The sequence below is a fragment of the Colius striatus genome, chromosome Z (genome assembly GCF_028858725.1).
Source record: "Colius striatus isolate bColStr4 chromosome Z, bColStr4.1.hap1, whole genome shotgun sequence".
Classification (NCBI taxonomy): Eukaryota; Metazoa; Chordata; class Aves; order Coliiformes; family Coliidae; genus Colius; species Colius striatus.
This window is the reverse complement of record NC_084790.1, coordinates 13,802,937-13,815,828: the sequence shown is the minus strand read 5'-3', so window position 1 is coordinate 13,815,828 and position 12,892 is coordinate 13,802,937. Positions and strand designations below refer to the sequence as shown.

The 12,892-nt window shown below is 37.9% G+C and overlaps 1 protein-coding gene across 1 annotated transcript in view; it reads left to right on the top strand.

The window, feature by feature from the left end:
• Positions 1 to 12,892, top strand: part of ATG10 (autophagy related 10) — a 90,643-nt gene that overhangs the window by 44,777 nt on the left and 32,974 nt on the right. Inside the window, exon 5 of the mRNA XM_062018335.1 lies at positions 12,431 to 12,557. Within this exon, the coding sequence (XP_061874319.1) occupies positions 12,431 to 12,557 (127 nt within the window). The remainder of the gene's footprint in view (positions 1 to 12,430; positions 12,558 to 12,892) is intronic.

Below are 12,892 nucleotides of genomic sequence, written 5' to 3'. Positions count from 1 at the left end.
ATTTCCACCGGAAGTTCTATGAAACATTTGTATCTTTAAGCACTTTCCTCTGCTTGATGTAGTTCACTGTGAATCATTTCGGTAGAAATATGAGTTTATGGTTTGTCTCAGTGTGAGGAACGTGCAGTCACACTTCATCTCCATCCGGGGCTTGGAAGTCACATATTGAATGACAGGAATAAAAAGTATGGTACTGCTGCTGGCTCTGTCATGTGTGCTGAGCAAGGTGAGGAATACTGTGGGAAAAAGTTGCCATCTGCTATTAAAAAATTCCATGTATCTACACTCATGCTGTGCATAGGTAGGCAAACATTTGTGAAAATATACACATTGATATAAAAAACCCAACATTTGCCTTTCTTCTATAAACTGCATACAGTCTCTGTAGAATTCAATGTGCAAAAGATCTTGGTACTTGGGAACTGATTCCGACAGCCATAAATTCTTGATCTGCTCACATATTACTTCCAGACTCAGGAAAGAAAAAAAAGTAGAGATCCGCTTTTACCTGAAATGTTATGGAATAGGGACCTCAGCAGTTCACTAAAATCTCATATGGACACCAGGCCTTTATTTTAAAATTACTTCTTCGGGGATTGCAGTTGAGTTGCAGAAACCTATGAACAGAAGTTAAGAAAAAAATCAATTAAATTATGTCTTTGATTTTGATGCAGCACTGCCATTCATAGCCTTTGCCTTATGAATAAAGTAATTGTATAGGATGTTAAAATGTACATTTAATGTATTTTTAGTTGCTTTTTCTTCACTCACTTTCTTTGTTTTGCACATGACTGGAGTTTAATATTTAAGAAACCATGCTCTTAGTTGATTCTAGATTGATTCCTTTACATAACCAGAAATAATTTAAGTAATAAATATCTTGCAGTTTCTGTGGGACCCTATTTGGAGTACATGCAGCAGCATGCAGTACAATAAAAGCTTCTTTCAGCAAATGTTTAGGAAAATACTTTCCAAGAGATCTGCACACGATTAGAATTACAGAGCACTCTCCTCTTCAGCTTCCTGTTTTGGAATTAAATGCCTTTGGGACACTTGGAATATCTCAGTTTTGAAAAGCAAGAGCAATTTAACCAATTAAATACTTCATGGTCTTAGTTATGATTTCAGGTAGTTGTGAATAGAGAGGAGTATATGAAATAGTCCCTGAGATGCCTTAATCAAGTTGAAGGAATAAATTAACTCCAGTAGCCATGGAGTAGCTTTTGAGGGAAATTTGAGCAAATAAAATGTAGCAACAGTCAGAGTAGTTTTCTGGCTGTTTCTCTGCACATGTATACAATTACTAACTCTTCTTATATCCTGTGATTCCAATCCTGTGGGATACTGAGTACAGTCAAGGAAGTTCAGGCTGCGGAGCCTCTCACACTTTGTGCCCTCAAACAGAAAAATCACCTGCGGAGGCTGGTATTGGCACAGCGTTGTTCACCAGGGCAATGGACGACTCAGGCTCTGTTCTCTGCTCCAGTGAACATTTGGTGACTCATACAAAGTAGAACAGGAGAGATGTCACCTCCAGTGCTTTGTGGCTCAGTTTCTGAAGTGCTTTTCTGATGGAGGAGAAATGTGCCTTTGAGTTCCCCACGCAGGAGGAGGAGTGGTGCAAAGGGAGTGAATGCAGCACTGAGAGGGAGTAGGCAAAGCTACCAGCTCTCCTTCTCAAGTTCTCAGTGGCTCCCAAAACAGGAAAACTTGAATGTTTTTTTGGAACAATTTGCTAGTTGCCTGAAGTATTTTACATAGCTTATTTATAAAGTTTGAAGTAAGATGTAGGTATGCCTCTTGAACAGCTGTGTACAGAACAAATTCTTTAGGTGCCTTCAGCTAATACTGAGCAATTCAACTACAGGAAGGGTTCCCTAAAATGAGATAAATTCAATGTATTTAACAGCAGACCAATTATGAGGATTTTGCATCTGTGTGAAATTTCTGTTGTAACACTATACATGAGCTTGGCCAAATGTAGCAATGTACAGTGCGTATGATTTCTTGATTTTTGTAGCTCACCTGCTACAGCGGTGTTGTATGGTCATTTATGGTATTTATGTGGTATTGGTGACCATTACTGGTGTTTTCCACCATCTACTGTGGTGGAAATATTTGGATATGCCTAATTCTGTACTGAATTTTCCTTTCAAATAAAACAGAGTCTGCAGGAAGATGGAGACTGTTAGAAGATTCAATCTAGACAGAAACATTATAAGTAATTAATTCTAATTTTCTACTTGGCTTTAAAGAACTGAAGAGCAAGTTCAAAACTCTTAGTTTTGGAGCATAGATGGCTTCAAGGTGTATTAAGTTGAACAAAAATCACGGTGGTGTATTACTATAGCTGAGATTTTTTTTTACTTCTGTATTTTCTTTATTTTTACATGGAACTCTCCTAACCATATTATTCAGCTATAAGAGTATAGTATATCTATCACTATTGATAATCCCTTAACAGGTGATTTTTAATTGCAGGAACGTATTGTATGGTGTCTTCTCATTTGAATTTTATGAAATTTAGCTGCATCTTGCCAAACTACAATTGCATCTTTGTAAAGCTTTCTAGCAGTTAAATTTGCTTTGATATCTGTTAAGTACCACATTCCTCAAAATTAATACTATTGTGTAATATAGCACATAATTTTTCATTTGAAATCACATTATAAAAAGAAGTGATTCAGTATTTTCTTTCTAGCCACTATGAATGTCTCCAGTATATTGGTTCTGATCATTGACATTTGATAACATATTTATTAATGCTTAGAGGATTCTTACAGAGTATTTTATTTGAAAATGAGCTGAAGGATTTCTGACCTGCCCAAATATGAAGTCACAGCTTTGCACTTCCTATGTAACAGTGATTAGGGACTAGAAAATAACTGTAATTATATTTGTATTACATCATATATTAATAAAATAAGCCTTTTTTTTCAGAGCAAGCAAAAGCTGGATTTAACTTGACAAGGTCTGGCTCTCATCCATTAAAAATATATATTTATTATATTTGGGCATATGCCTAAATTTCCCAAATGGAAAAGTTGACTAGATCCTAATATGCCACCAGTTTTCATTTAAATGTAGGAATTTTTTTGAGCCAATTCCTATTTATTTGGAGTAACAGAATTCTTTGAATTAAGATTATTTAAAATTTGAAATAATTTTTAGTTTAATCTTCCTGTAGTTAATCTCTTACTAAAATATATCTGCTTTAACCTTAACATATAGTTAATATAATTGAATCTGTCATATTAAAATAAACTAGTTGTAATTATACTACTTTATTTATGCTTATGGTTTCTAACAGTTGTGCTTATATAATATAGTCTCCAGCAAACCTTAGATTAGCATCTCAGATGACCTTTAAGTTTCATCATTTTGACTGATATTAACTTAATTGGATCTTGTTTCTATTTTCTTGTATGTAGCGTGCAGCTATTATTGCAGTGAGTCACTGTCCCAGTGACACTGGAACAGGCTGCCCAGGGGGGTTGTGGAGTCTCCTTCCTTGGAGGTCTTCAAGACCTGCCTGGACATGTTCCTGTGGGACCTGATTTATGTGGCCCTCCTTCTGCAGGGGGACTGGACTAGATGATTTCTAAAGGTCCCTTCCAACCCTTACCATTCTATGATTCTATGACACTGCCTTTTCCTTACACTGTCTTGGGTGGGAATCAGTGCACACAAGTCTCTCTGATGCTTTTTACCCTGACCCCACTGTAGTAGACAAATCTGTAGCCCAGCAAACAATTCCAAACTGCACCAATCCTGCTTCCCCTTCAGACACTTCTAACTGTAACCTTTAACTTCACATTTCTTGTTTATATAATGCCAGATTTTGTGACAATTTGAGCATTTCTCTCTGTAACTTTTTCACTTGAATTACTGCTAAACACTGTCTGGCAGTCTTGGCACCATTTTCATTCAGTTTCCCTTCTGAGAAATTAATGAGGATTTGAGTTTGTCTTCTATGTAGTAAAGGTTTGTAGGCATTTGCTGTCAGTCTCCCCATTGAATAAGGCATGCCCAGAACTGGGTTGCTGCTGAAATTCTCAAAGCTGTAATAACAATCCTTGCTCTAAAAAAATAAAACTGACCTAAAATACAGCTGAACTGCTAACTCTGTCTTCTAGTGTAGCATCTTTTTTTTCTTTTTGCCTATTATAAAGCATATTATTATGAAGCATAGAGCCCAATCTTGGAAGCACTTCAGTTCAAAAAAACAATAATCATGTGAAATAATACCTAACTTTGAAGTAGTAGCTTTCCCAATTTGTACAAATGGATAATCATGACAAAAATAATGGGAAAATACTGGAGTTGGGTTTATGTTTGTCTGGATGAAATTCAGTAGTATAAAACTTTGCTTGTGTGTTAATTGTATTCCTTTTTTTACTCTAATATTAATTATTGCAAACTAACTGCAGCAGTGTGTATTTATACCTGCTATATTCTGTAGATACCTGCTCCTGTGGTGGAGTAGATGATCTGTTCTGACTCCTGTGCACCTTTCTGTGCACCTCAGTGTATACATATAGCCTGTTCTTATACAGTAGTGCTGTTGAGGACTGGGGTGTTCTTTATGTAGGCTTGTGAATGAAATTCCAAAACTTTTACAACATTTCTTCTTGTAATCCTGGAGTACGAAAATTCACAGATCTAAATCAGTGGGGGTTATATCCACCAAATAATGTGGATGCATTTTGCAGCTGTGGTCGAAATTTGGTCCAGAAGAAGCCTTTCTCACCTGCCTCTTAACCCAGGATGTGCCTGGAAGCCCTGGAAGTCCAGTCCCAGGCTGGTCATGCCACAGACTTTCACAGTCCATCTCACCCTCAGGACCAGATCTGGCAAGGCTTCTGAGAACACAAGTGCCAAAATATGCACTGCAAAAGATAGTCAGGTGAGGTGCTGGTTGTCCTCTGTTGCCCTGTAGGTTAGGGGAGGTTACAGGCCATCCTGATTATGGTTCTCGCCCTTGGCAGAGGGGCTGGGAGCTGATTTGAAAGTGCCTGGCTCGTTGTTTGTTAAGGTATTGTGGAGTTGTTCTTGTTTATATGGAATAATTGAGTATTAAGTAATAATCAAGTATTAAGTATATGGAATAATGAAGTATTAATCATTAAGTAATTTCATCTAAGAATAATTTAAGTATATGTTGATTGAGACAGAGGAAGGGACTTTGGGCTGGTATCGACAGTACTCAGAAGAAGAGGCTGGAGTTGTCCCTGCAAAGGGATACACGTAGCGTGGTCTCCATACCTTATCTGTCCTGCATGCTTTTAGAGCACAAAAGAGGAGGTAGGGGATCCACCATCTCTAATTGCTTCTTATGATATCACCAAACTTGAAAAGAAAGATTGACATAAATGCCTGATTCCTGGGAATAATATTGGCAAAGAATATTGGTAAGAGGTAGTGGAAGTAAATGCATTCCTACAGCTTAAAGATGAAGTTGCCCTGTTCTGCAAGGTGTTTGGAGCTTTGCTTGTACCCTTCACCAAATTTCAGGTAGTCTAGGCTAGTCTGTCATCTCTCAGCAGGTGGGCCACCTCTCTTCTATTCCTTTGGTTACCTGTCTCTTTTCTTAGCTTCACTGGAAGCTGGGTGTTAACTGTGGTTTCCACCAAAAAATATTTCCTAGCATACTACGTTTCAGTGCTTCAGCTCTGTTCAGAATAAACTCTTGTACTTCGTACATAACAAAGGAGAAAATGTTTCTTCCCGGGGAGGAGAGAAGCCACCAAATTCTGCATTTTATATGTGACAAACTGGGAGGAGCAAAGAGTAGTTTTAAAAAAATTCTGGAACTTTATGTAAAGAAAAATTCACAACAGTTGTTTTCATGGTCCGTTGCTTCCTTTGCTTGAATGATTTTGCTTTAACTTGTGTTATCAGCTTTAAAGCAATCAAAAGACAAATCCAAATTCCAACCCTTAGGAGTGATTGTTAATACGTGAGGGACTACTGGAGTTTCATGTGCTGTGTCTTTTTGGGGTGATAGTCTTGGTTTTGATCTTTCAGTATGCCTTGAATGACATGAGTGACAAATGTCTGTGAGGCTGTTTCTCTTAGTAACCTGTGAGTTTTTTGGAAAACAGTCATTCTGGTAATGGCTGGATGCTTTAACAATGTCATGGTCAGGATACTGGCCTGCAAAAGATTTTCCTTTAGTAAATTATGTATTCAGGGATCTGTGTGCCTGTAAAAATCCATTGCCTGCTTACGTTAACTCACCTCTGAGTTTCTCTGTTGGTGTTGTAGTGGCTTTTCACGGTAGCTGAGTCTTCCAAAAGAAGACTCTGTATACATGATATTTAGTAACATCACTGCCTAATTTAAAGGCCACTTTCTGTCTCTGTTTTTGAGGGGCACTATTTAACCAGGTTCTTCATTGGGCTAGTCTGAAGAAATCCAAGATGGAGGTGAGGATTTTGTAGCTGCATACAGAAAAGAAATCTGTAAGGTAACGTTATTATTCTTCACAGCTCTTTTGTTATCCTCATGTTTCCTTGTCTGTCACTAATGATGGCAGCAACAGCAAACATGTGGAGATTGTTGGTTTCCCCATATATACTTCACATAAAAGATCAATTTAGTAATGTATATAAAAAGGCTGCAACTGGTGTCCAAGACATTTGTACACTATTCATCTTACATTTAAATTATTCAGGAAGATGTCCACATTTTTATGCATTTTTACAGGCCATGATGCAGTGGGGTAAGTGTGATTAGAGCCTATAAATTTTAGCGTAGTATGAATATTTAATAGTGAACGGAAATTACTTACAATTGCATAATGCAAACTGTAATGTGTTAAAAAAACCCATGTCCTAGGACAGTTTTGAGGTCCTTGCAAGTCTTGGTTTGTTGGGTTTTTTTTCCTCAGCATGTTTGGTTTTGCAAGGATTTTTTTTTTTCATTTTCTAGGCCTCCTCGCAATTTTCAAGTCGTATTGAGTTTTGAGACTTGAACCCAGGCACTGGGTGTACTGGCAGTTCGGCCTTCACTCAGTCAGCTAAGCTTTTGTCCCTTGCTTACAAGGACCGTCTGAGATGAGGTGAGGGCGTGAGGTGGGCAGCTCTCCTCCTCTCTGACCAGGGTTACTTTGCCTGACCACTACGACTCCACAGTGTGTTTTCAGTGTGGAAGAGAAAGGGAGGATAGGATCCAGAAATCTGAGGTCTGTGGAAGGGTAGGGTATGACCTGAGACTACACGAGAGGGACAAAACCCAGCAGCAAAATGGCCTGCAGAGACTAGACCTGTGGGGGCTGCAGGCAAAAATGTGAGACTTGATCCAAATAAATGTGGAGAACACCCAGGAGGAAGAAAAAAGAGCGCAGATACAATCTCATCATGCTGCCGCACCCTCCACATTAAGCTCTGTTTTAATTCTATCTGATGAACCCTACCTACTGTTCAGTTTTCATGTTCAGATCTCCTTATTTGCCGAAGGGAAAGTGTTGAACTGGGAGAGGAGCTTCTTCCTGGAAGGTCATGTGTTTCACATGGTAGCTCACAGTCATGTCTGAAGAAAGAGAAATGCCATGCTGGAGACACATTTGTTTTCAACTTGAGAGGCTGGGATGAAATTAAGTGTAAGTGTATTCCAAGCAATACAGTCAGATTTGTGTGCTAATCTGGCTTGCATCTCCTTTTTGCCTCCCTCAAAATGAAACTAGCAGTACCAGTAACTGTGCCTGCGTCACCTCTTCCTCCGTTTCCTGCTCGCAGTCCAATCCAGCCATCCTCCTGCAGGAGAATTTCCCAGGAGGCCAGCCTGCAGCAGAAGGAAATAGAGGTCAAGCAGCAAGAAAAGAGATGAGGAACATGGAACTGGAAGAAAGGCAACAGTGACTTGAAATCCAGAAGAAACGTGCTTACTGTTCTTTCAACCACTTTTCTTAGTTTCTCCCCAGAAAAGGGCATTAGGGCTTGCTTCTGCATTTCAAAGGGAATTTGGGCTGATTGAGGAAGGCTGGCTCAGCCGGCCTCTGCGAATGAGGTGGGGAGAGGGAAATGTCTGGTGTCAGCAGAGAAAAATCCCTTTTTTATTAGGTCGCTTTCTCAGTTTACCCATCTGTCATTTCCCTGGCCCTTCCCTTTCCTTTGCAGCCCTCCCTTCAAAGTTGACCTGCCTTAACCCATACCTTCCTGCTGCTATGTGGAACACATTTAGTACTGAAGAGTATCAAAACACACTATTGATTCTCTCCTGCTGTTAATTCAACTTGTCAACAGGGGTTTTAAACTTGCCTTCTTCATCAGGAGGAATAAAAATAGTAAAAATATGTTATTTTTCCTTCAGAATGACATGTGGCATAATTTCCTAGCTACTGATTTTAATAATTTGGCATTTTTAAATGAACAACTGGACTGAATTTGTTTAGGGGATACTTAAAGGTGGAGAAAATTTTATATCAATTAAAATTAGTGATAATTTATTTATGATGGAACTAATATAATTAGGTAGTTGCAGTGTATCTTTTTTCTGATATATACATCGCTTTTAAACATCTACTCAGTAGTCCATTATGATTACAGGAGAACGATTTTATGTGAGAGCAATAGAGGAACAGATGCTTCCTGATGACAATGTCACAATTTTTTAGGAAATAGTCAGTGAGTCCTGGATTCAGAGTTTTAACTTGATGCATGCAAGGAAATTTACAAAGCAGAAACAAAATATGAGAAATTAAATTACTATGTAGAATTTTTAATGATTGATATTTGGTCAAAACACTCTTTTTGAATGTTTTAGTTGTTTGATTTTTTTTTAAATGCAGATATGTTTGTTTTGTCTTTATAGGATCTAGGGGAAAGTATGGATTTGTTTTGTGATGTGTAGGATCCATGATTTGCAGCAATTACGGACTACTCCAAAGTTAAAATTGATTTTGATGTTGTCTATTGTAGTAACTAAAATTCAGCAGTATCTCAGAAAGAGATAGAACAACAGCATATATAACAACGAATATTAGAGCAACTACCTAGAGAAAAAATTTAAACAGGCCATCATCTGACATATATAAAAATAAAGGTCTGTGGTGTTGTGTTTTTTTAAAAAGTTACACTTATGTTTTATATTTGTAGCTTTACAAATAGTTGGTTAAATACTGAAAAATAAGTATCTTCTTTTGGGCTGATACAAAATTCTCAGACGCTCCATGGCTTTCAGCCATGCATAGATTTTTAGATGTTCCAGAGGCTGCCTAAAATGACTATACTCATTTTATTCATCTCATCAGCAAAGTTCATCTCATCAGGTAGAGAGATATCATCAAAACTTTTAGGCTCCAAAGTGTACTTTCCCTGCATAAATACTGTGTGTTGTACTAACAGAGACTTTAAAGTACAGATTTGACATCAGTACTGTATCTTTTTATGTAAGAAATCTTGAAACTGCTGTTTACTAAAAGGAAAGGGAATTAGAGTCCTAAGAAGGTAGCCCTAAGAAGGATTCAGCTGCCTGCATTTGTGTGCAGATCACAAATACAATGTGCATACTTGTCACTAAAAACAGCAGAAAAGAGATCTGAGTATCAGAAACTTATTTTGACTAAGTGTAGAAACTTTGTGTTTTCCAGATGTAGTCCATCTTGTTAAAAAACAGAAGAATGTTGGTTTCAAAGCTTCTTTGAGCTTTGCATGCAGCTGAATTCTTGGTTTCAGAAACTGCCTAAACTGTCAAAAAAATTTCCATGCAAAATAAATGTGTCTAAACATATTGTACTCTCCAAAAGGGTAAAGCAGTAAAGCCACCTTCTTTCCTTCTCTGCTGCCTCTCCTGTGACTCTACAATCGACATCTGGGAAGGCCACTTCTGGATAAAATCACTTTTCTCTGGAAGTCATAAGATACTTGGGGAAGTACCTCACTGTCTAGTATGCATCTGGTAATGGCAGGAATTCTTAAGGTTTCTCAGTGCTGTCTCAAGGAGCAATGAAATTAGAAAGTCTCCCCTTTGCTTTCCTTTTCCTAATTGAGCAAATGAAGATACAAGTTGTTTACCAGCTGAAAGCTGTGCTAACCCACTAAGTTGAATTCTTAATGGTTTCATTCCTGATTTATGACTTTATGAGATAGTAAGTAGGGTTTTTATAAAGCATGTTTTCTGTAAGGATATACAGGTTTGTGTATTTAATTTTTGATTGAGTATTGACTTATTTTCCTAAGTATTTGGAAGTAGTAAAGAACATGGCTTCTTTATAATTCAGTATGAAATAGTAAAAAGAAGATAGATACCAGTGTTTATATGAGTGTATACAGTCATTTCACCCTTATATATGCAAAGCAGAAGATATATAGAGAGAGAGATATATATATATAAGCACACATACAGCTTTTTTCTAGAATAATAGTGTTTAATACATGAACAATTAGTCTTGCCATGAACAGGGGAAGTATTTCTTTAGGGCAAGGTAAGCTAATGACTAAGCAATACATAATGCTGTAATGTCTGATGAAACATTCTCTGTAAAGCAGTATGATTTTCATTCCAGGAGTTTGATCCAAAAGGGTTTTCTAATTTTTAAGATATTTTTTATGTTAATGTAGGTTCAGTTCTGAATATGGACTTTTTCCCACCCCTAAAAACTTGAAAGCCAATCTGTAGTTTGGTTTTTTTGTTTCCTCTTCCCACAGGCTGCTGCAGTTCTTTCTTTTAGTATTCTCGGTAAAGCATTGAAAACATATCCATTTTAAAGAACAGTCTGCTACCATAGAGAGTAAATTTCTGTTTGCCTTGAGAGATTTTTTAAAATCTGTTTCACCTTTGATTAGAGGGTATGACGTGTGAGGAGGAAAAGGACTTGCCTCCTTAGTCTGTTACATATTTACATGGGAACTGGGCATAGCATACCTGACTTTACCTGGCCCGTGAAGTCAGGTACAGTATTCATCATTGTCCCTTCTGGTGTGTTGTCTTTAGTAACCCTTCACATACAGTTTTTAAAAGTAGGTTGACACAGAGCACTTTCTTTAACATTCCTTCTCAGGGCTTTAGGTGTCTGTTTCCTGATAAATTAAAATCACCCATTCCTACAGCTGTCTGGAATTTCCTAGAGACCTTCTGTTCTATAAGCATCTATGATTTTCTCATTTAATGTCCAAATTGTTCTGCCTTGGTCTGTAGCTTCCCAAGATCTGGGCTTTCCATTTGTGATTTTCTATCTGTGCTCTTCAGCAACATCTGGTTTTCTAATACACTAAATTTGGGGGAAATTACTTTTATGTGGACTATCAAAAAAAATTGGAAGTATTTTGTGTGTCATTACTCTTATGGTGTGTGAGTTCTTATGTATTTTCGTAGGCTGATGTGACATGAAAATGCAAAAGAGCTTCAAATTTCTTGTGTGTTAAAGCATCACAGTGTTCAAAGGATGCTGGTTCTTATTTTCTGTTCAACCTTTTTCTTTTATTTTGCTTAGACAGAGATAGAAAGCCAATATCCACAGTTGCTTGGCAATAGTCAAGTTCTGAAATGCACACCCAACCTATGGGGCATTATGGTTGCTTAGTTCTTGCATGTAAATTTAGGAGTTTGAAAACTGAACAAGTCCACACCCATAGTGTCTTCTTGGAAAGTTTGTTCTAACGTTTAGTTGTAAGGGCGTTATTAATTTAATGGTTCAATTTTCAGTGATGTCGAGTAGTAACAATTTTTAGAAAAGTCAAAACTGTTTGAATACTAGTTCAAAATGTTAGGAAATTTATGCTGCGAATGGATGCATCAAGAAGATTGTGGCCAGCAGGTCAAGGGATGTTCTTCTCCCTCTCTACTCTGTCCTGGTGAGGCGTTGCCTGGAGTCCTTTGTCCAGTTCTGGGATCCTCAGCTCAAGAGGGACAGGAAACTTCTGGAGAGAGTCCAGCGCAGGGCCACCAAGATGATCAGGGGACTGGAACATCTTTCATATGAGGAAAGGCTGCGGGAACTGGGGCTGTTTAGTCTGGAGGAGACTGAGGGGAGATCTTATTAACATTTATAAATATCTAAACACCTCCCGGGTGTCAGGAGGTTGGGACATCCCTTGTGTCTATTGTGTCTAGCAGCACGATATGGGTAATGGTATGAAGCTAGAACAGAAAAAGTTCCACTTAACCATAAGAAAAAACTATTTCACGGTGAGGGTGAGGGAGCCCTGGCACAGGCTGCCCAGAGGGGTTGTGGAGTCTCCTTCCTTGGAGGTCTTCAAGACCCACCTGGACATGTTCCTATGCGACCTGATCTAGGTGAACCTGTCTATTTCCATAAGTTCTCTGTCCCTCTTGATCTGAGGAGCCCAGAACTGGACACAGGGCTCCAGATGAGGCCTCACCAGGGCAGAATATATATTGAATATATACTGAATTAATTACATTACTAATAATTACTTTTCCTTTGATACAAATGCAAAAGTTGATGTGTTCATGTTTATTGTTTTAGGAGTCTTTGGATGATTCTCAAGTAGATGGAGCTTGTGCAACAGAAGAGGTGATTCGCTACGAATATCATGTCATATACTCCAGCAGCTACCAAGTGCCTGTGCTTTATTTTAAGGCATGCTTTTTGGGTAAGACCAATCTTCTTATTATATAAAGAGAAGTGTAAAAACATGTTGGGTGCAGTAAATGTTAAAAACACAGGTTTTGTGTTAAATTGAGGAAGAGTAATGATCACATATAATACGAAATAATACCATTAGATTTTGTAATACTCCTGACACAGAGCTTCAGGACCTTGGAGTAGATGATATCATCTCAGCCTGAAGGCATCTGGTCTTTGGCTTGTGGCATCTTGCTTGTGTTTCTTGAAAAACGGTGGTCATTTTTCTTGTTCTTTTCTTTAAACAATTGCAAAAAATTAAAGCTGCAGGTTTGAATTTGGCTACAAACTAACTGCACATAA